Source organism: Dama dama, chromosome X (genome assembly GCF_033118175.1).
Source record: "Dama dama isolate Ldn47 chromosome X, ASM3311817v1, whole genome shotgun sequence".
Lineage (NCBI taxonomy): Eukaryota > Metazoa > Chordata > Mammalia > Artiodactyla > Cervidae > Dama > Dama dama.
This window is the reverse complement of record NC_083714.1, coordinates 60,787,592-60,811,222: the sequence shown is the minus strand read 5'-3', so window position 1 is coordinate 60,811,222 and position 23,631 is coordinate 60,787,592. Positions and strand designations below refer to the sequence as shown.

The window sequence follows — 23,631 nt, the reverse complement described above, 5'->3', positions numbered from 1 at the left end:
TCAGAAAATGATCTGCTTTATGAGTAACAGGTTAATAAAACTGTTGTGGACTACTCCTTTCCATTTCCGTCTTCAAGTTTTGGTGAAATTAGTGGCTTAATAATGATACACATCACTCAAAAATATTTATTTATTGAATGAAGGAATGAACTGCTACACAAATAAATCCTAGAGAAGAGATTAGTGTGTAACCTCACTTTTTATTGTCTCTGTGTGCAGTCTTGGAAATGGATCCTTGCACCAGGCATTCTTTACATCTTTGAAAGGATCCTCCGATTTTACCGCTCTCAGCAGAAGGTTGTGATTACCAAGGTAAAGAACATGCACTTTCTTCTTGCTGTGCTAAGAGTTCTGTTCTTCCTGATTATAGAAATAAATTGCCATGCTGTCACCTTCACAGAAATAAAAAAACTACTTGAGGGCAATATATTTGAGTTCCTCTGGTGCTGGACAGAACTGGAGAGGCTTGGCAGAAATCATCAGCATGGGTCTATGTCAGAAGTTGCTAACAGGCAGTATACACCATATCTCTGTAGCCTGTCAGGCTCCTCTGTCCATGGGATTCACCAGGCAAGAATACTGGAGTGGGTAGCCATTCCCTTCTCTAACACTTTGGCCACCTGATACGGAGAGCTGACTCACTGGAAAAGACCCTGATGCTGGGAAAAGATTAAGGGCAGGAGGAGAAGGGGATGACATAGGATGAGATGGTTGGATAGCATCACCAACTCAATGGACATTAGTTTGGGCAAACTCTAGGAGATGGTGAAGGACAGAGAATCCTGGCATGTCCATGGGGTCGCAAAATGTCAGACATGACTGAGCAAATGAACTATAATAACAACAACAATCTAGCCCACAGACGTATTTTGTTTGGCCCATACACTGATTGTTTAGAAAGTCGAATTGGTCGCTAACATTTAGAAACCTGGATGGAGGCTTTCACATAAAAAAATGTCATTTCTTGTTGGTTTTCCAGCTTACCCAGTTATAGCACAGGGAATTGTATTCAATATTTTGTAACAAGATAGAATGGAATTTAATCTGAAAATAGTAACTGAATCACTTTGCTGTACACCTGAAACTAACACAATATTGTAAATCAACTATGCTTCAATTTAAAACTAGTATTTCTAGACTCTCTTGAAGAATCAAGCAACCTGATAATGCTGAATCTCTGCTCCATAGTGCAACCATTGTATGGACTTGGTAATTGCTGCCCCCTTCAGAAAGGATTTCTGTTTGCAATTTACTGTCATCAGCAGCCCTCCAGCTTTACTCATTTATTTGCTTGCCCCTGTCACCATTTGAATTTGCCTCTTTTGACCTCTGTGCTTCGTTCATAGGTTGTCATGCACCCATCCAAAGTTTTGGAATTACAGATGCACAAGCATGGCTTCAGCATGGAAGTGGGACAGTATATTTTTGTTAACTGCCCCTCAATCTCTTACCTGGAGTGGCATCCCTTTACCCTGACCTCCGCTCCAGAGGAAGACTTCTTCTCCATTCATATCCGAGCAGTGGGGGACTGGACAGAAAATCTCATAAGGACTTTTGAACAACAGTATTCGTCAGTTCCCAGGTAGGTCGTTAAGAGCAGTAGAGATCCAGACCAGAACACAGACAGGCAGAAAAGAGAAGTAATTCCTCACTGAACCTTAAGTCTGGTAAAATGGAATATGATTAAAATAAACAAGCAACAGTGAGCCGTAGAACAGTTATGCCTCTGGGAGGACGTTTGAGGTTGCAGGTAGAGGTGAGACTTCACTTTTGCCCATTTTCTTTCGCCTTCTGCCAGGATCCAGGTGGATGGACCTTTTGGCACTGTCAGTGAGGATGTTTTCCAGTATGAAGTGGCTGTGTTGGTTGGAGCAGGAATTGGGGTTACACCCTTTGCTTCTATCTTGAAATCCATCTGGTACAAATTTCAGCACGCAGATCACAACCTCAAAACACAAAAGGTACACTCCCGAGTACCATTTTTCATCTGGTCTGAGCCTGACAGGTTCACGGTTTTCATGGGCTAAGCTCTTTACAATTAGTTAAGAGAGTAACCTCTCCCTGGAGTTACGAGAGTGAGTGATCACTTCTCCTAGACAAGGCATCTGCTTCTGCAGACTTGCCATAAGAACTGGGTCTTCATTGTCAACTGGAGCACCTGAACTGAAGCTGATGTTTGAGCTCTTTCCATAAGGGAAGTTGTCAGGACTCTGGACATTAATGCCACTTGAGGTCAGCAGCTCTGTAGAAGTGATTTTTTCCAGGTCACTCTTAGACTTGATCAACAAATATAGTATATATATGCATAATCATGTCATCATAGTGCACATTGTAAGAGGCACTTAATAAGGCTATATTCTCTTTTGTTGATTCCAGATCTATTTCTACTGGATCTGCAGGGAGATGGGTGCTTTTGCTTGGTTCAATGACCTATTGGCTTCCCTGGAACAGGAGATGGAGGAATTAGGCAAAGTGGGTTTTCTAAACTACCGTCTCTTCCTCACCGGATGGGACAGCAGCTTTGTGAGTTCAAACAACACACTAATTCCCTAAGATGAAGGTCAGATAAAACATAATGCATGCTGAGCAGAAATAATCATATCTTATGATTTCCTACCTGGTCTCACCTTCACACTGAAGTTTAAAAGTGGCTGAAGGAAGGGCAGCTATCAGGACCTGCTTTTTCTAACTTCCTATTTCTCCAACTCCAGGCTGGTCATGCAGCACTAAACTTTGATAAGGCCAATGACATCCTGACAGGTCTGAAACAGAAAACCTTCTTTGGGAGACCTATGTGGGACAATGAGTTCTCTACAATAGCTACTGCTCACCCCAAGTAAGTGTTTCTCCTCTAGTTGGTTGATTTTGCAGAATTAGGTTTAGGAAAATTATTACAGCATGTTGAACACTCTTGGTAAAAGATCTCTGGGGCCAAAACTATTTGCACCAATCTTAGATTCTTGCTTAAAAGTGAGGAAATTTCATCTGAGATTTCAGCCAAATAGGGGTCTTGATCTCATAATTGATGAGAAGACATTTGTTGTCCCCACCTGCATTCAAACAGTGAGGCAAAGAAACTCAATTCTGGCTGTATTACCAAATAAAAGAGAGAACTAGAACCACTCAAATGCACTGTTTTGGGCCAAAGCAGTTCTGAAGAAAAATAACAAAGCTGGAGGCATAACTCTCCCAGACTTTAGATAATACTACAAAGCTACAGTAATCAAAACATCTTGGTATTAGCACAAACATATAGATCAATGGAACAGAACAGAGAGCCCAGAAATAAACCCATACACTTAGGGCCAGTTAATTTTTGACAAAGGAAGCAAGAATATACAATGGAAAAAAAAGACAGTCTTTTCAGCAAATGGTGTTGGGAAAGCTGGACAGCCTCAGGTAAATCAATGAAGTTAGAATGCTCCCTCATACTATACACAAAAATAAATTCAAAATGGCTTAAAGACTTAAATGTAAAACATGATACCATAAAACTCCTAGAAGAGAACCTAGGTAAAACATTCTTGGACATAAATCATAGTAATATTTTCTTAGATCAGGCTCCCAAGGCAAAGGAAATAAAAGCAAAAATTAAAAAATAGGATCATATCAAACTTCAAAGCTTTTGCACAGCAAAGGAAATCATAAACAAAATGAAAAGACAACCTACAGACTGGGAGAAAATATTTCCAAGCAGTGCAACTGTCAAGGGCTTACTTTTCAAAATATACAGACAACTTATACAACTCAATATAAAAAAAAAACTCTATTAAAAAATGGGCAGAAGATCTCAATAGCCATTTCTGCAGAGAAGGCATACAGGTGACCAACAAGCACATGAAAAGATTCTCAGCATTGCTAATTATTAGAGGAATGCAAATCAAAACTAAAAATGAAGTATCACTCCACACCAGTCAGAATGGCCATCATCAAAGTGTCTACAAGTAGCAAATGCTGAAGAGGGTATGAAGAAAAGTAAATCCTCTGACAGTAGTACTGGGAATATAAATTAGTTAAGCCACTATGGAAAGCAGTATGGAGGTCTCTTTAAAAAATTAGAGTTGCCATATGATTCAGCAATCCCACTCTGTGGCATATATCCAGAGAAAAGTCTAATTTGCAAATATACATGCCATCCCAATGTTCATCTAACAGCACTATTCACAATAGTCAAGACATGAAAGCAACCTAAATATCTATTGACAGATGAATGGATAAAGAGGGTGTGATACACATACTCACACACAATGGAATACTACTCAGATAATGCCATTTGCAGCAACATGGAGGGACCTAGAGATTACCATACTAAGCAAAGTAAGTCAGACAAAGATATATCACTTATATGTGGAATCTAAAAAATATGGTACAAATGAACTTATTTATAAAACAGAAAAGGACTCAAAGACAGAAAACAAACTTATGGTTATCAAAGGGGAAAGAGGAGGGGGAGGAATAAATTGGGAGTATGGGATTAACAGGTACATACCACTATATATGGGCTTCTCCAGTGGCTCAGTAGCAAAGAAATCACCTGCAAGGCAGGAGCCGCAGGAGACGTGGGTTCAATCCCTGGTCAGTAAGATCTCCTAGAGCGGGGCATGGCAACCCACTCCAGTATTCTTACCTAGAGAATCCCATGGACAGAGGAGTCTGGCAGGCTACAGTCCATGGGGTTACAAAGAGTCAGACATGACTGGGCACAAAACTAAACAGCTGATGACCTGACTCAGTTTTCTGAGGGGTTTTGAGACATGCTGGAACATGAAAATCAGTCATAAAATCAGTCATTCAGATGGGAAGGAGATTAAGCTGATTGTATTAGATAAATTCCTGACACCTTCCAGTTCTGGAACCTTGAGCTAGAAACAAAACCCTCTAATTTTCAGATTCCTCATCTGTAAATGGGGTTTATATTAGTAAGTGCCTGCTCTACTCACTTGCAGGATTGTCATGAATAATAAGCAAGACATTATATATAAAATGCCCTGTAACCTGGAAAGCAGCATATAAATGAAAGAGATTCTGTTAATTATTGTGTCAGGTTGACCATAGTTGAGGCTGCATTAAGGAATGCTTATATTATGTGGGAAAGAAGAAAGATGAGCTAGGGAAGAAGTAGGAGTGTGGAGAAGCAGTGTCACAGAAGCCAAGAGAGGATGTATTAGAGGAATGTTGTCAACAGTGTTGGAGGAAGGCAGGGTCCAGCAAATGTTTATTTAGTTTAAGGATGATCTAACCATATTTATAGACAGATCAGGAGCCAGTAGATAGGAATAAAATAAACATGCAAAATAAACATGCAAAACGGGTTTCTCCCACATTGTTTATGGGAATGTGAAACAGTGCACCACTTTGGGAAAACTCGCATTTCCTCAAAATGTTAAATTCCATCACCACATGACCCAGCATTTTGACTCCTAAGTATATACCCAAAAGAAATGAAAACATATGTCCACACACAAACTTGTGTATGAATGTATGTAAAGTAGCCTAAAAGTGTGGAAACAAAAGTGTCCATCAACAGATGAATGGATAAACAAAATGTGATATATTCACACAAGGGAATATTATTTAGTTGTAAAAAGAAATGAAGTACTGTTATATGCTACAACATGGATGAACCTTGAAAATAATATGGTAAGTGCAAGAAATCCAACACAGAAGGCCACATACCATATGATTCCAGATTAGGCAAATCTAGAGACAGGAAGTAGATTTGATTATCTAGGGCAGGGGTGGGGGTGGTTGGCAGAAAATGGCAAATGACTGCTAATGTGTATGGGTTTTTTGAGATGAAAATATTCTCAGATTTTGTACAACTTGGTGGTTATACTAAAAAGCACCACCTGCACACTCTAAAAGGGTGAATGTTATATCATGGGAATTACATTTCAAATAAAAGAGGGGAGAGGAAGATATGAGGGAAGGAAGGAGAGTGAGGCCCAGAGCCTAGTTAGAAAGAGAATCTTTGGCAAAAAGAATCACCACCTCTTCAATGTGAAAAAACACTGGATGGCTTTAATGGCAGTTGCTATGTGCCAGGCATTTTTCTAGTTGCTTTACACATGTTGTTTTTGTTTAAACCTTCAAACAAGACTATGAGCTAGATACTATTTTTATCCCCATTTTACAGGGTTGGGGGGGAATGGTGAAAGAGAGATTAAGAAACTTGCCTAAAGTCATATAGCTGGGACAAATGTCAGAACAGGGATTAGAACCTAGACAGCCTGGCTTTAGAGTCCAGTAGTTCATAGTGCACTGCTCTTCATATCCTATGAGTGTGCTCAGTAGAATAGGCAAGGTTGAGTACTGAGAGGGTTAAGGGCTGGGAGCATATTGGGGATTGCAAACAGAAAAGGTGAGATGAACATGAAGAACGTGAGACCGTCAATAACTTAATTTCTAAGTAAGGTTGTTGGGAGGAGAGGCATAGCAGAGGTAGAAAAAATTCCCACAAACCACCAGCAGCCTTTGCTGACTTCTAGTTCTGGCTACCATTCTATTCTTGCAGGTCGGCGGTGGGAGTCTTCCTATGTGGTCCTCAGACTTTGGCAAAGAGCCTGAGCAAATGCTGTCACCAGTACTCCAGCCTGGATCCTAGGAAGGTTCAATTCTACTTCAACAAAGAAAATTTCTGAGTTATAGGAATAAGGATAGTAATCTGCATTTAAATCTCTTCATCTTCAACAATTTACTTGATTTGGTCAGGTTGAGGCAACCACTTAAAGACAGTAACATGTTTCTTTCAAGCCTCGAGTCCCTGGCACTCTTTTTTGATTGGATTCAACTTAGTCATCACTGAGCTTCATGGACCTAAGAACTTCAGAAGTTATCATAATTGTAAAGCCCATGGATTCTTTCTTTGAAAATCACTGTAAATCCTTCTGGAATGCCTTAATTGCAGCAAGGCCTGATAGCAGATGCAGTTGACAGTTACATAATTTAACCTTGGGTGATTTTGTTGATTCCAAGTGTTAACCATATCCTGGACTCTGGGTCATTCTAGTCCTCCTACCCACCAAGAAAATTTCTAAGTAAGGTGATTTTTTTTTTCAAATAAAAATTTATTAAAGAATTAATGACAAAATATAATAAACATAAATAGTAAAACAAATATAAAATTATCAAGAACTCAATCCCTATATAACAGTATGTACATTCTGTTAAACATGGTCTTATCCAGTGTGAACGGCAACTTATGCTTTCCTTATTTTTGCTTATCAAAAAATGAAAGATTTTCCTCTGTTTAATGAATAAATCTTTTGTTACTTTATCTAGGCTCTCCATTTAGGAAAGATAATCTTTAAAGTATGCAAATTGTAACTGAAATTGTATCATAATTGAAAGCCAGCTATGTTGTCATTAACTTGCCTTGTTCTGTTGGAAATAATTGTGAAAACCTGAACTCCATCTTAGGATGATTATTTAGTCAACAGGGACTCTTTATTACCATTTTAATCAAGGGGAGTTATTAATGTCTTAAAAAGATAATTTAAAATTTTGACAACATTTCTTTGGCTCCTATGTACCTATTAAGGAATCGTTCAGTAATATAAGCAAAATGCCTTTTCTTTCTCCTATCAAAATGCTCTTTTATTTCGTCCATCCACCTGGCTCTGGGGTGTCAGTAGTCACAGTGAACCAGTAGAAGGAAAGAAGACTGGGGCTCTTAAAAGAGGAAAAATAACACACATTTTGTTGTGCTCAAAGACAATTCAAATCATAAGATTTACAAGAATGTTTCTACTGAATTAACATTAGCGCACCTATCTCTCTACCACTGTGACCAAAAATGAATGATTGCTTCTAACTGTCCAGAAACCTACAAGACTTGAAGGATTAGAAAAACCGATTTTTTTCAGTCACTAGTCTGAACAAAATAAAGGAAGGTCATGAACTCATGGTAGCTAACTGTGTTTCATATATTAACTGGACATCAAGAAAAAATACTAATGGACGTTTCCTAGAGAATAGATTGGGATACCCCTGCTGTTACCAATTTCCCGGATTTTAGCTAATTTAAATTTAATAAGGGTTCAGGAACATGCACACTGCTGCCTTGATGATTTGGTTCCTATTAGACAACTGCTGACCAAATTATAATTTGATCTCCAATGAGTCTGGTTTGGAATCTTAGTGTTCCTTAAAACTTATTATAATGAGTTCCTAAGGAGAAAGGCTGTACTTTCGGTCTTGATGTCTCAATATGTTGACACTTCAAGACATGACTGCTGCTAAAATAAACATATCAAGGCCTAGAATGTTCATGGAAGCTGGCAGAAAAGGTAATGATAATAATAAATCCTACATACATCAACAGCTAAGCCCAAATTAGGGATGAACAGGCTACCTAGAAAGCTTCTCAGCTGTTTTGAGCAAGTTTTTCTTCCCAGGTTGCAATTATCAAGTATCTTTCTCAGCAAACTTTTGTTGTAGTAAATGCTTATATATGAGTAGAAAATTTCTCAATTTTAATGTCCCTCATAATTTTGATTATCTTTGCATTCTTTTGCTTGACATGTAAGCAATATGCTATTACATTCTCCACACCTATGGCAGGCTTTTAATTCACTTGACCATAATCCTAACGCAGAGGCTAGGACTTTGAGAATATAAATAGACTTAGGAGTAGTTCCAGTGGAACTTTACTAATTATTAAGGCACCTCTTAACCTCTTGAGGTTGGCCTAATGGAGATAAATCATGTTTCTCCTTAATGCCACTAGGAGAGAGAATACTAGGCCGAAAGAGCTGTAGGTTATAGCCAGTGGCACTGATTGTGTTCACACCCATCTGAAAGGAAGCAGGCAGGGTCAGACCTAATGGGCAATCTGACTGCTTATACATTTGGTCCTTTTGAAATAAATGAGAAAAATGTAAATGTAAAAATTTTAGAATTTCTATGCTTTAATTTCCCAGAATAAATTTGGTTACTGGGTAGGGCTGCAGATTAGTAATTATTTAGAAGGCAAGATGAAATGAATTGTTTGATTTCTGTTCAGTGTTTATTTCATCTTGGACATGGGAAAAATTAGTGGCTTTCTAAACTTTTAAAGTTAACTACCTAGACTGAAGAGTTTTAGAACAAGAAAATGTCAACAGTCTCTTGTGTTGCTGACACATTAAAACCAGTGATCATACATCGTTCTTGTCTTAACTCTGAACTATGTATGTGAATAGACTTTAGTTCATTTCAGTTCAGTCACTCAGTCTTGTCCGAGTTTGTGACCCCATGGACTGCAGCATGCCAGGCCTCCCTGTCCATCACCAACTCCAGGAGTTTACTCAATTTCATGCCCACTGAGTTGGTGATGCCATCCAACTATCTCATCCTCTGTTGTCCCCTTCCTGGTACTGACCAAAAAATGCATTTTGATATTTGGATTTTTCTAAACTAAATATGCTGCTCTTCTATGTAGGCTCTTTGCTTTGCTGGCCTTCTGACCATTTTACAGCTCTAAGCACATGCTATTTTCTGAGTAGACTCAGAAGCTCTAGCAAGTTCTCAAAGGTCAAATATTATTATTCTTGTTGGAAGCAAACTAAGCAAAAACTAAGTTCCAGAAAACCCTGCTTCTGAGAAATTCTCAAATATCATTAAGAAGAATAAATGGTTAACTTAAAAGGAAAAACAGCTATGCAACATTAAAGTACAATATTGCAGTAAGGGTAGAAAACACATGTGAGGTTTCACCCTTGGAGTTCAGCCTTTTAAAAGCAAAAAGGTTATGCATATCAATTTGCAGTATACTAAAATTGTGTTCAAAGTTTATTTCAAGTCACAGAAAATATACAAACTAAGACAACAGAATGATCTGATTTTGTTCTGAGAGAAGGTGATAGGAGTCCTCCACCTGGCACCAATTTGAATCATTCAAGGGTTAGGATGCAGAAATCATCTTTTTGCAACATTTCAACAAAGTTATAGAATTAATTTCCGTATCTGTTGCCAGGTATTTTTGAAAACCTGTAAGGAAAAGTTAGGAGAAAGCCATTACAAGTGGAGACAAAGTTCTCTTCCCCAAACATCAGGAAGAAAAGAATTTAAAGGTAGGGGAAGACCCAGAGGAATCGGGTGGAAAGGGAGGTGGGAGGGGGGATTGGGATGGGGAATACGTGTAAATATGGCTGATTCATATCAATGTATGACAAAACCCACTGAAAAAAAAAATAAAGGAGAAATAGAAAAAAAAAATGAAAAAAAAAAATAAAGGTAGGGGAAGGAGGCTATGCATAAGAACAAATCACCAGGGACAGATTCCTAAGGCGTCTGCCTCTTGCTTCCCCAAAATAATCATCTCTTATAGTGGAGTTTCTCAACCTCAGCACTACTGACATCTGGGGCCAGATAACTGTTTGTTATCAGAGGGTGTCCTGAGCATTACAGGAGGTTTAGCAGTATCTCTGGTCCCTACCCACTGAAAGCCAGTAGCACACCATACCCACTAAAGCTGTGATAACCAAAAACATCTCCAGACATTTCTAAGTAACGTGTAGGTGGCAAAACCACCTCTGGCTGAGAACCACTGACCTAATGGTAATGGTACATAAGCCTGTCAGTGATAGCAGAGCTGGATCACAACCAGTAAGGTATAGGATGGAGGGAGAGCCAACCTTGGCTACAGTATGCACCAATACCAGCAAATACACATTAAAACCTTCCCAGTGGAAAATTGCAAAGAACTACATGTACCACAAGTACATAATAGTGGAGGTTTAAAAGAAATAAAAGGTGAATAAGGTCTGTAGTCTAGTTAAGAGTAATGTACCAATGTACATTTCTTCCTTTTGCGCTATAAACCAAAAAGGTATTGTGTACAATAGATTCCCAAAATTTTATCATTGTGGGAAGCTAAGGGAAAGGTGCATGAGTCTCTCTGTACTATTTTCCCAACTTCCTGTGAATTTCTAATTATTTCAAAATAAAAGATAAAACAAACAAAAAACCCTGCTCTGGGGTTTATGTGCAAGGCTTTGAAATGAGGTACCTTATAAGCAAGAATACACAAGGAGAGAAATTCCAGAAACATTGTTTACATCTACTATCCCAAAACATAATTTTCTCACATTCTAGGGGATACCTTTTCTGGCATAAATAGATTAGAAAAAGTAAAAGAGAGGAATAGTTTTTAAAAATCTATTCCTCTAACTATAATAGGCAGTCTATACTTTCACTAAAGAAAATAGAATGCCTTGGGTATCTAGACTAAAAGTTCTAGTCGCACTGTAAGTCTAGTGCCATCCATCTATGACAGCTTCCCATTAAAGTTCAGTCAATTTAATGTCTAGATACAGATATAATGCATATTTACAGTTAGAAAGTTTTAATATTACAAATATGGATTAAAATACAATATATTTTAGTAAAGACTGCTAGTTAGTGTAAAGAGACCACTATTAAATGATAATATATGGACAGAAATTACTACAAAGAGGGAATAAAAAGAAATTCAAAATGTGAAATTCCAATTGATATTGGGACAATGTAAATTTTAAACTGTTTTTAAAAAGCAAAATTGTTTATGAAATACAAGATGTTGGGGAAAATTTTTTTTAAAAACCCTATACATGTCATCAGGTTAGGTCACATGATTATGTTCCTTTCTATTTGACTGATGAGCAAGAAAACCAAGGGCAGTAGCGTACAGCAACCTCTAAAATGTACGGGGACTGACGGTGATGGTGGACATTCACTACCTTAAATTATGTGCTATAACAGTTTAACCTCAAAATATTCAATGCAAAATAAATACTTGAAACTAAAATGTTTATATATTTTATTGAAATTGTTTGTATTTTCATTTTGATGGGATAGTTGGGAATAAAATAATAATTGATTCTGGAAGAATACATACCAAACTATATTTAGCAGTTATGTCTTTGGAATGAGACTGAGAAACCAGAGCTTTTACCCTGAACTTTCTACATTTCTGTATTTGATTAATTTGGTTAAATTGATCATATGTCACTGTTGCCAATTTTAGGGAAAAAAAGGTTACATGAGGTTACAATCAACAATTGAACAAATGCCTATCACCTTCCCCTACCATGACAGGGACTGAGTTACTGAAGAGTGAAGGGTCTAGTCAAGAGGGGTACAGGACTCGGGTAGTCTTTAGATCAAGAGACTCTTGTTGGTTAAGCTTGAAAAGTACATACCCCAAATGCACAAGGAGCTTGTCTGACTCAGGCACAGTAAATCTGCTCACCTTTAAGGAGCTCCAGTAGATTTCTGTATTTGTTCCTTTAAGATCAGGATACTCTGCCTCTGCTCAGGAGGCAGCATGGCGATCTGGTCTGCAGTTAGTTGAAGAACCTGCATGATCAAAGCAGCCTGTGCAGAGGAAAAAAAAAACATAATGAGTTTTAACAATGGTGGCTAAAAAAATACCACCAGCTTCTGTCCAAGATGGAAGGACAGTTCACATATGGAAAACAGAAAGCCAAAAAAAAATTAAAAAGTCAAATCAAAGAAAAAACCAAAACCAGCTGGTGAGAAGAGTCAAAATGAAAAGCACAGGTACAATGCCTAAGATTAGAAGATCCAAAGCAGACACCTTCATGAACCCCAAATTCTTACAGATGAAGATGGTATTGGTAACCCTTGGGAAGTCTACAGTTTTTAATCCTTTGAAAGGATTAAATCCTTTGAAAGGAGCTTTGAAAGTTGCTCCTTTTCACAAGCTTTGAGCTCGCTACAATGGTCAAATATAGAAACAGAAAGATACGCTTGTGGGGAATCTGCTATCACCTTTAGGGATAAAGTATAAAAGGGAGGAAAAAAGAGATTTGGATTTCCAGGTCAATCAAGCCTGCAAACAAAATATCTATTGGCACATGAGTCTGAAAAATTAAGACAAGCTACCACTGATGTATAGCCATTGAAGAATTTTATCACCTGGCCCACAGATTTTCAGGTAACAAGATCATAAGGCATTCTAAGAATATAAGCATCACTTCCAAAGGGACTCTGAAGACCCAGGGCCTCCACATGGTGACTATGAAAAGAGGACTCCAAAAGATTTGTGCAAATGGAGGCAGCTGGACAACATTACTTACCTTCTCATGGTCCTGTGGAGTGACTTGGTTCTGGCCAGGACTAAAGCCACCAGGCTGGCCTCCACCCTGAATGCTTCCTCCTTGCATGCCTGCTCCCTGCATGACTGGGACCTATGTGCACAGAGACAAGGAGAGATTTTTGGTACTTCTCATTTAGGTTACCAGAATCCAGTAATATTAGCAACGTGAAAAAATAGGATCAGCTGTGAAGCCATCTGGTCCTGGGCTTTTGTTTGCTGGGAGATTTCTGATTATAGCTTCAATTTCCATGCTTGTGATGGGTCTGTTAAGATCTTCTATTTCTTCCTGGTTCAGTTTTAGAAAGTTATACTTTTCTAAGAATTTGTCCATTTCTTCCAAGTTGTCCATTTTATTGGCATAGAGCTACTGGTAGTAGTCTCTTATGATCCTTTGTACTTCTGTGTTGTCTGTTGTGATCTCTCCATTTTCATTTCTAATTTTGTTGATTTGATTTTTCTCCCTTTGGTTCTTGATGAGTCTAGTGAACGGTTTGTCAATTTTATTTAATTTCTCAAAGAACCAGCTTTTGGTTTTACTGATTTTTGCTATGGTCTCTTTTGTTTCTTTTGCATTTATATCTGTCCTAATTTTTAAGACTTCTTTCCTTCTACTAACCCTGGGGTTCTTCATTTCTTCCTTCTCTAGTTGCTTTAGGTATAGTGTTAGGTTATTTATTTGACTTTTTTCTTGTTTCTTGAGGTAAGCCTGTATTGCTATGAACTTAGCACTGCTTTTACAATGTCCCATAGGTTTTGGGTTGTTGTGTTTTCATTTTCATTCACTTCTATGCATATTTTGGTTTCTTTTTTGATTTCTTCTATGATTTGTTGGTTATCCAGAAGTGTGTTATTTAGCCTCCATATGTTGGAAATTTTAATAGTTTTTTTTCCTGTAATTGAGATCTAACCTTACTGCACTGTGGTCAGAAAAGATGACTGGAATGATTTCAATTGTTTTGAATTTACCCAAGGCTAGATTTATGGCCCAGGATGTGATCTATTCTGGAGAAGGTTCCGTGTGCACTTGAGAAAAAGGTGAAATTGATTGTTTTGGGGTGCAATGTCCTATAGATATCAATTAGGTCTAGCTGGTCCATTGTGTCATTTAAAGTCTGTGTTTCCTTGTTAATTTTCTGTTAAGTTGATCTATCCATAGGTGTGAGTGGGGTATTAAAGTCTCCCACTATTACTGTGTTATTGTTAATTTCCCCTTTCATACTTGTTAGTATTTGCCTTACATATTGTGGTGCTCCTATGTTGGGTGCATATATATTTATAATTGCTATATCTTCTTCTTGGATTGATCCTTTGATCATTATGTAGTGTCCTTTGTCTCTTTTCACAGCCTTTATTTTAAAGTCTATTTTATCTGATATGAGTATTGCGACTCCTTCTTTCTTTTGGTCTCCGTTTGCGTGAAATATTTTTTTCCAGCCCTTCACTTTCAGTCTGTATGTGTCTCTCGTTTTGAGGTGGGTCTCTTGTAGACATCATATATAGGGGTTTTGCTTTTGTATCCATTCAGCCAGTCTTTGTCTTTTGGTTGGGGCATTCAGCCAATTTACATTTAAGGTAATTATTGATAAGTATGGTCTCGTTGCCATTTACTTTGTTGTTTTGCGTTCGCGTTTATACAACCTTCTGTGTTTCCTGTCTAGAGAAGATCCTTTAGCATTTGTTGAAGAGCTGGTTTGGTGGTGCTGAATTCTCTCAGCTTTTGCTTGTCTGTAAAGCCTTTGAATTCTCTGATGGCTTCAGAGCTGAATTCTACCAAAAATTTAGAGAAGAGCTAACACCTACCTTATTCCAACTCTTCCAGAAAATTGCAGACGAAGGTAAACTTCCAAATTCATTCTATGAGGCCACCATCACCCTAATACCAAAACCAGACAAAGATGCCACAAAAAAAGAAAACTACAGGCCAATATCATTGATGAACATAGGTGCAAAAATCCTTAACAAAATTCTAGCAAACAGAATCCAGCAACATATTAAAAAGGTCATACATCATGACCAAGTGGGCTTTATCCCAGGAATGCAAGGATTCTTTAATATCCGCAAATCAATCAATGTAATACACCACATTAACAAATTGAAAGATAAAAACCATATGATTATCTCAATAGATGCAGAAAAAGCCTTTGACAAAATTCAACACCCATTTATGATAAAAATTCTCCAGAAAGCAGGAATAGAAGGAACATACCTCAACATAATAGAAACTATATATGACAAACCCACAGCAAACATTATCCTCAATGGTGAAAAATTGAAAGCATTTCCCCCAAAGTCAGGAACAAGACAAGGGTGCCCACTCTCACCACTACTATTCAACATAGTTTTGGAAGTGTTGGCCACAGCAATCAGAGCAGAAAAAGAAATAAAAGGAATCCAGATAGGAAAAGAAGGAGTGAAACTCTCACTGTTTGCAGATGACATGATCCTTTTCACAGAAAACCCCAAATACTCTACCAGAAAATTACTAGAGCTAATCAATGAATACAGTAAAGTTGCAGGATATAAAATTAACACACAGAAATCCCTTGCATTCCTATACACTAACAATGAGAAAACAGAAAGGGAAATTAAGGAAACAATACCATTCACCACTGCAACGAAAAGAATAAAATACTTATGAATATATCTACCTAAAGAAACAAAAGACCTATTTGGAGAAATACACCGTGTTCATGGACTGGAAGAATCAATATAGTGAAAATGAGTATACTACCCAAAGCAACCTATAGATTCAATGCAATCCCTATCAAGCTACCAATGGTATTTTTCACAGAACTAGAACAAATAATTTCACCATTTGTATGGAAATACAAAAAACCTCAAATAGCCAAAGCAATCTTGAGAAAGAAGAATGGAACTGGAGGAATCCACCTGCCTGACTTCAGGCTCTACTACAAAGCCACAGTCATCAAGACAGTATGGTACTGGCACAAAGATACAAATATAGATCAATGGAACAAAATAGAGCCCAGAGATTAATCCACATACCTCTGGACACCTTATCTTTGACAAAGGAGGCAAGAATATAAAATAGAGAATAGACAACTTCTTTAACAAGTGGTGCTGGGAAAACTGGTCAACCACTTGTAAAAGAATGAAAGTAGAACACTTTCTAACACCATACACAAAAATAAACTCAAAATGGATTAAAGATCTAAGTGTAAGACCAGAAACTATGAAATTCCTAGAGGAAAACATAGGCAAAACACTCTCTGACATAAATCACAGCAAGATCCTCTATGACCCACCTCCCAGAATATTGGAAATAAAAGCAAAAATAAACAAATGGGACCTAATTAAACTTAAAAGCTTTTGCACAACAAAGGAAACTATAAGCAAGGTGAAAAGACAGCCTTCAGAATGGGAGAAAATAATAGCAAACAAAGCAACTGACAAAGAATTAATCTCAAAAATATACAAGCAACTCCTGCAGCTCAATTCCAGAAAAATAAACGATCCAGTCAAAAAATGAGCCAAAGAACTAAACAGACATTTCTCCAAAGAAGACATACAGATGGCTAACAAACACATGAAAAGATGCCCAACATCACTCATTATCAGAGAAATGCAAATCAAAACCACAGTGAGGTACCATTTCACGCCAGTCAGAATGGCTGCTATCCAAAAGTCTACAAGCAATAAATGCTAGAGAGGGTGTGGAGAAAAGGGAACCCTCTTACACTGTTGGTGGGAATGCAAACTAGTACAGCCACTACGGAGAACATTGTGCAGATTCCTTTAAAAGCTGGAAACAGAACTGCCATATGACCCAGCAATCCCACTCCTGGGCATACACACAAAGGAAACCAGAACTGAAAGAGGCATGCATACCCCAATGTTCATTGCAGCACTGTTTACAATTGCCAGGACATGAAAGCAACCTAGATGCCCATCAGCATCTAAGAAAGCTGTGGTACATATACACAATGGAATATTACTCAGCCATTAAAAATAATACATTAGAATCAGTTCTAATGTGATGGATGAAACTGGAGCCCATTATACAGAGTGAAGTAAGCCAGAAAGATAAACATCAATACAGTATACTAATGCATATATATGGAATTTAGAAAGATGGTAATGATAACCCTATATGCAAGACAGAAAAAGAGTCACAGATGTATAGAACAGACTTTTGGACTCTGAGGGAGAAGGCCAGGGTGGGATGACCCGAGAGAATAGCACTGAAACATGTATATTATCAATTGTGAAACAGATTGCCAGTCCAGGTTTGATGCATGAGACAAGTGGTCAGGGCTGGTGCACTAGGATGACCCAGAGGGATGGGGTGGGGAGGGAGGTGGGAGGAGGGGGTTCAGGATGGGGAACATATGTAAATCCATTGTATATTCATATCAATGTATGGCAAAAACACTACAATATGTAAAGTAATTAGCATCCAACTAATATAAATAAATGAAAAAAAAAAAAAAAAGGATCAGATTGTGGAGATGAGTAAAAAAGCCAAATAAATGACTCTGAAGATCAGTTCCTACTGTTAGCAACCGCAGAAGGTAGGGTTTAGCCAGAGATCAACTGGTAAGTTGACACATTTGCTTATGACAGCACCAGCATCATCAGCAAATACCACAAAGCATAACTGCTGCTGCTAAGTCACTTCAGTCGTATCCGACTCTGTGCGACCCCATAGACAGCAGCCCACCAGGCTCCTCTGTCCCTGGGATTCTCCAGGCAAGAATACTGGAGTGGGCTGCCATTTCCTTCTCCAATGCATGCATGCATGCTAAGTCGCTTCAGTCGTGTCTGACTCTGTGTGATCCCACAGACGGCAGCCCACCAGGTTTCTTGGTCCAAAGGATTCTCTAGGCAAGAATACTGGAGTCGGTTGCCATTTCCTTCTCCACAAAGCACAATTGGATACTATTAAATCAAGCAAAATTCATCCACATAAGCACAGGGAAAACTGACAGCATCCGAGAAACTATCACTCAGTGGAAACAGAAATGAAAGCTGACGTATTGTAGAATAATGTATGCTGGCTCACTGGGGAGCTACATTCACAGGGATACTGTCTACTTCTAATTTAATCAAACGCGGTTCATCCCAAAGGGCCCTATCCCATAAGTAAGAGAGAAACCATCATAATGGGAGAGGCAGACAGGAGACAGGAAGGTCTCTGGGGAAAAGACTACTATCAGCCCAACATTTGTTTTTTATAACTTCCCTCAGAGAATACACAGCAGATGCTTCTGCTAAATACAGATCAAGAAACATGACTGACCTGAGTTAACCAGGTTCAGTTATATCATTCTTACTGGTACTTAAGATCTTCAATGGGTTCAATCTTTTGGAAAACAACCAGAACCCAAGGAAAAGGCCTCAGAGCACCTAGAATACTTGTTAAAAGGTCCCTATGCTGGAATTATGTCCACACTCAAAGCATTCACCCAGAGCTTAGGTGGTGGTTGTTGATCAGTTGCTAAGTCGTCTCTTTGTGACGCTGTGAACCCACGACCTGCAGCATGCCAGGCTTCCCTGTCCTTCACTATCTCCTGGAGTTTGGTCAAACTCATGTCTATTGAGTCAGTGATTCCACCTAACCATCTCATCCTCTGCCACCCCTTCTCCTCTTGTCCTCAATCTTTCCTGTCATCAGGGTTTTTTTTCCAATGAATTGGCTGTTTGCAATCAGGTGGCCAAAGAATTGGAACTTCAGCTTCAGCATAAGTCCCTCTAATGAATATTCAGGGTTGATTTCCTTGAGGACTAACTGGTTCGATCTCTGTTCTCCAAGCGACTCTCAACAGTCTTCTTGAGCACAACTTGAAAGCATCAATTCTTCAGTGCCCAGCCTTTTTTATGGCCCAACTCTCACGTCCATACAGGACTACCAGAAAAACCATAGATTTGACTATATGGACCTTTGCTGGCAAAGTGATGTTTCTGCTTTTTGATATGCTGTCTAGGTTTGTCATATCTTTTCTTCCAAGAAGCAAGCGTCTTTTAATTCCATGGCTGTAGTCACCATCTGCAGTGATTTTGGAGCCCAAGAAAATAAAGTCTGCCATTGTTTCCACTGTTTCCCCATCTATTTGCCATGAAGTGATGGCAGTGGATGCCATGACCTTAGTTTTTTTAATGTTGAGTTTTATGCCAGCTTTTTCACTCTCCTCTTTCAACCTCATCAAGAGGCTCTTTAGTTCCTTTTCACTTTCTGCCATTAGAGTAGTATCAGCTGCATATCTGAGATAGCTGATACTTCTCCTGGCAATCTTGATTCCAGCTTGTGCTTCATCAAGCCTGGCATTTCACATGATGTACCCTGTTAAATAAGTAGGGTGACAATAAACAGCCTTGACGTATTCCTTTTCCAATTTGGAACGAGTCTGTTGTTCCATGTCTGGTTCCAACTATTGTTTCTTGTCCTGCATACAGGTTTCTCAGGGGACATGTAAGGTGGCCTGGTATTCCCACCTCTAAGAATTTTCCAGTTTGTTGTGATCCACAAAGTCAAAGGCTTTAGCATAGTCACTGTAGCAAAAGTACATTTTTTTTTAATTCCCTTGCTTTTTCTATAATCCAATGGATGTTGGCAATTTGATCTCTGCTCTTATTAAACACAAACTGTTAATAAACATGACACCTGCTTCCCCAGCAGATGAAAAGCAGCAAAGCATAAAAGAAATGTGAATAAACCATTAGGAGCACATATCATAATAGCATTGTGAAGAACCAGGTGACAGTCTGACAGTGAAGGACACCAGAAAGCAAAGCAGGAAATAACTATGATTTCTATTATAGCATATATAATAATGAATGGGTACATTTGATGATGACCTTGAGTAATCAAAAATGATCAAAATCATTTTTTGCATCCTGTTTAAGAAAAGAAGAAAACATAGTATATTTTATAAATGATTTTTCATTAAAATAGTTTAAAACCTTGGTTGAATAATTCTATTATCTGGAACATTCATTTGCATGCATTAACTCAGTTCCCAAAGACACTAGAGACATGAAGCATTAGAACAGCTTTGTACAGATTGTTAACATACTATCACTTTCAGTTCTTTATCAATACTGAATCCAGAGACCAGTCTGAACCTTAATGACCTGTTATGGACCTGAAATATCTATGAGAATAACATTTTTGAGGCTTCAGTTAATATTAATTTAAGGTACTGTAATGTTATCTAACCATTTAATAATGGCCATTTAAAGTTTCTAGAAGAACCTGTTCTAGGCAGACAAGTAATAATACAGGTAAGTGTGAATCTAGGTTTACTAAGACAGTCCCAGTTTAATGCTTTTGCCTCACAGTAATTACTGACAGCACCCTCAAATGTGTCTCTGTATAGACAATAAGTTATATAATTACCCTAGTAAAAAGAAGCCTTTATCAACAAGTTTCCAACTAGGTGGATGGAAGTTAATTTCAAAATTTGATTTAAAATTATGAATTAAGGATATACTATTAGGTTAAAAAACAAGGTGCAGAACAGTGCAAGGAGGAAAAAATAAGAATACATGTATATTCATATTTGCAAAAATAGTATGTATTCTGATTTGCTAGAATGATACATTGTAACAAAATGTGATTATCTACAGAATATGGGGGTCACAGGAAGACAGGTATGGGGAGGAAGGGAGGTTCTTACTGTCTATCTTTTATACATGAGTGAATGTACTTTATATTATTTGTTTATAAGAAAACACATTGAACAATTTTTAAAAGTTTTAAGATAGGTCTGTTAAGATCTTCTATTTCTTCCTGGTTCAGTTTTGGAAAGTTATACTTTTCTAAGAATTTGTCCATTTCTTCCAAGTCGTCCATTTTATTGGCATAGAGCTGCTGGTAGTAGTCTCTTATGATCCTTTGTATTTCAGAGTTGTCTGTTGTGATCTCTCCATTTTCATTTCTAATTTTGTTGATTTGGTTCTTCTCCCTTTGTTTCTTGATGAGTCTGGCTAATGGTTTGTCAATTTTATTTACCTTTTCAAAAAACCACCTTTTGGCTTTGTTGATTTTTGCTACGGTCTCTTTTGTTTCTTTTGCATTTATTTCTGCCCTAATTTTTAAGATTTCTTTCCTTCTACTAACTCTGGGGTTCTTCATTTCTATGGAGAACAGTGTGGAGATTCCTTAAAAAACTGGAAATGGAACTGCCATATGACCCAGCAATCCCACTTCTGGGCATACACACCGAGGAAACTAGATCTGAAAGAGACACGTGTACCCCAATGTTCATTGCAGCACTGTTTACAATTGCCAGGACATGGAAGCAACCTAGGTGCCCATCAGCAGACGAATGGATAAGGAAGCTATGGTACATATACACAATGGAATATTACTCAGACATTAAAAATAATACATTTGAATCAGTTCTAGTGAGATGGATGAAACTGGAGCCCATTATACAGAGTGAAGTAAGCCAGAAAGATAAAGACCAATACAGTATACTAACGCATATATATGGAATTTAAAAAGATGGTAACAATAACCCTATATGCAAAACAGAAAAAGAGACACAGATGTACAGAACAGACTTCTGGACTCTGTGGGAGAAGGCGAGGGTGGGATGTTCTGAGAGAACAGCACTGAAACAAGTATACTATCAAGGGTGAAACAGATCTCCAGCCCAGGTTGGATGCATGAGACAAGTGCTCAGGGCTGGTACACTGGGAAGACCCAGAGGGATGGGATGGGGAGGGAGGTGGGAGGGGGGATCGGGATGGGGAACACATGTAAATCCATGGCTGATTCATGTCAATGTATGACAAAACCCACTTCAATATTGTAATTAGCCTCCAACTAATAAAAATAAATGAAAAAAAATTAAAATCAGGGGCTCTGTTCTGAATGGAATTTGAAATGGTGGGACAAGGTTATACTTATGGACTATACTCCTGGCAGTCAGAAAACCACCACAACCTAAGGAACAGAGAAACAAAAGGAAGGGAGATCCTAATCTTCCCCAACAAGCTCAGAAACCAGAAAGCAGTAATAATCAGCCTCAATAACCAATTCCTAAATAGATCAAGACCTCACATGGAAGTGAGAGTACTACACATACCTGTCTGGATCCCTGGGGTCCAACGGCCCCCATGTTAATTGGACTGGGACCTTGGATTCCACTAGGTATAGGGCCTCTTGGGCCTGGCACTGGGCCCCTTGTATCCATGCTTCTGGCCTCCATTCCTCTGACTTCCATTGCACGAGCCTCCATAGCGCGGGCCTCCATTGCACGGGCCTCCATTGCACGGGCCTCCATTGCACGGGCTTCTAATCCTCTAGCATCTAATCCTCTAGCCTCCATGGCTCGTGCCTCCATCCCTCGTGCATCTATGCCTCGGGGATCTCTTCCACCTATAAAAAAAAAAGTTGAAAAACTATTCGGTAGCTACCCACATTTACTGTAAGAAGAACCAATAATCAAAGAAAGACAGAAATCTATTTTCTCCAGTCACATCTCCCCCAGCTACATGAGACTGCTTTCTCCTTTTCAATTTCTCAAATTTTCAGATAAACTTGAAAAATGTTTGCCAACTCTACTGCCCCAGCATTCTGAATCCCAGATTGGAGCCTAAGACAGAGCATTCATCATGAGTCCACAACTACCAGTCAGCTTTGTGACATGGTTTCCCCTCACCTCTGCCATCCAAGGGTGGACCCCTCTGATCTATCATGGGTCCTCTTGGCTCTGCCATTAGAGGTCTGGGCTCAGTTAATGGCCCTCCCCTCATCTCATGTGGGGGTGGGCCACGGCTGTCATGGCCAGGGACATGGTGCATGGGCGGACCCTGATGAGGTGGTCCCAGGTAACCTCTAGAGATGGAGAAAAAAATGTTATATTTTAAAAGAGAACAAAACAACATGAAAAGTGTCAACCAGAAGATCAGTAAGTAAAAATTAGATAAAGAACTGATACAAACATCAGTCTACAAATTCTAAGAGAATAACACAAAACAGGTCAAAGACAAACTATAGAGATGTAAACCCATGTATTTCAGAATTTCATATTTGGTCAGGGAACTCAAATTAAGGAGGAATTAATGGATATCCATTATATATAATGAATATACAGCATGGTGCTTAAGAACATGGGTTATTGTATGGGTTCAAATCTGGGCTTTATCACGTATTAGTTGTGTGATCTTCAGCACATTTGCTTAACTTCTTGATGCCTTGGTCTCTTCATCTGTAACATGGGACTGATATTAGTATCAACCTCAGGGTTAGTATCAACAACAGGGTTGTTGTGTAGATTTAATGGAATAATCTCAATGAAGTATTCAAAGCAGATTCAGAGGCATAAACCCCATTAATATCCATTGTTATTATTATTGCTATTACTAGTAGTTTTTCCCCAGTCCAATATGTCTGCTAGAATTTCTAATTCCTGAGGATGAAGTAGCAATGGTTAGTTCAAAATTACATACTTCAACTACAAATTCTGCCCAGCAAGTGCTTTGTTTTGGACAGTGGTCATGAATATTTATTTATCTTTTGAAATAGGCAAACAGGCACAAATGGTATAAGAAGACTTTGTTCTCAAAGCAAGGGAATATTC

At 38.4% G+C, this 23,631-nt stretch overlaps 2 protein-coding genes across 4 annotated transcripts in view; one reads left to right on the top strand and one right to left on the bottom strand.

Annotated features, from left to right (window-relative positions):
* NOX1 (NADPH oxidase 1) overlaps positions 1–7,209 on the top strand; it is a 37,947-nt gene extending 30,738 nt beyond the window's left edge. The window contains exons 8-13 of one of the 2 annotated variants that reach the window (XM_061137492.1): positions 220–312; positions 1,347–1,582; positions 1,799–1,961; positions 2,377–2,523; positions 2,712–2,836; positions 6,515–7,209. In XM_061137492.1, the coding sequence (XP_060993475.1) occupies positions 220–312; positions 1,347–1,582; positions 1,799–1,961; positions 2,377–2,523; positions 2,712–2,836; positions 6,515–6,641 (891 nt within the window). In that variant the 3' untranslated portion in view covers positions 6,642–7,209. The remainder of the gene's footprint in view (positions 1–219; positions 313–1,346; positions 1,583–1,798; positions 1,962–2,376; positions 2,524–2,711; positions 2,837–6,514) is intronic. The other variant, XM_061137493.1, reaches the window with a different exon arrangement.
* A 2,549-nt stretch (positions 7,210–9,758) lies between these two features.
* The window catches only part of CSTF2 (cleavage stimulation factor subunit 2), a 31,598-nt gene continuing 17,725 nt past the window's right edge, over positions 9,759–23,631 (bottom strand). Inside the window, exons 10-14 of one of the 2 annotated variants that reach the window (XM_061137490.1) lie at positions 22,711–22,886; positions 22,135–22,427; positions 13,062–13,172; positions 12,212–12,336; positions 9,759–9,969 (exon numbers count right to left, since the gene is read on the bottom strand). In XM_061137490.1, coding sequence (XP_060993473.1) covers positions 12,214–12,336; positions 13,062–13,172; positions 22,135–22,427; positions 22,711–22,886 — 703 coding nt within the window. In that variant the 3' untranslated portion in view covers positions 9,759–9,969; positions 12,212–12,213. The remainder of the gene's footprint in view (positions 9,970–12,211; positions 12,337–13,061; positions 13,173–22,134; positions 22,428–22,710; positions 22,887–23,631) is intronic. The other variant, XM_061137491.1, reaches the window with a different exon arrangement.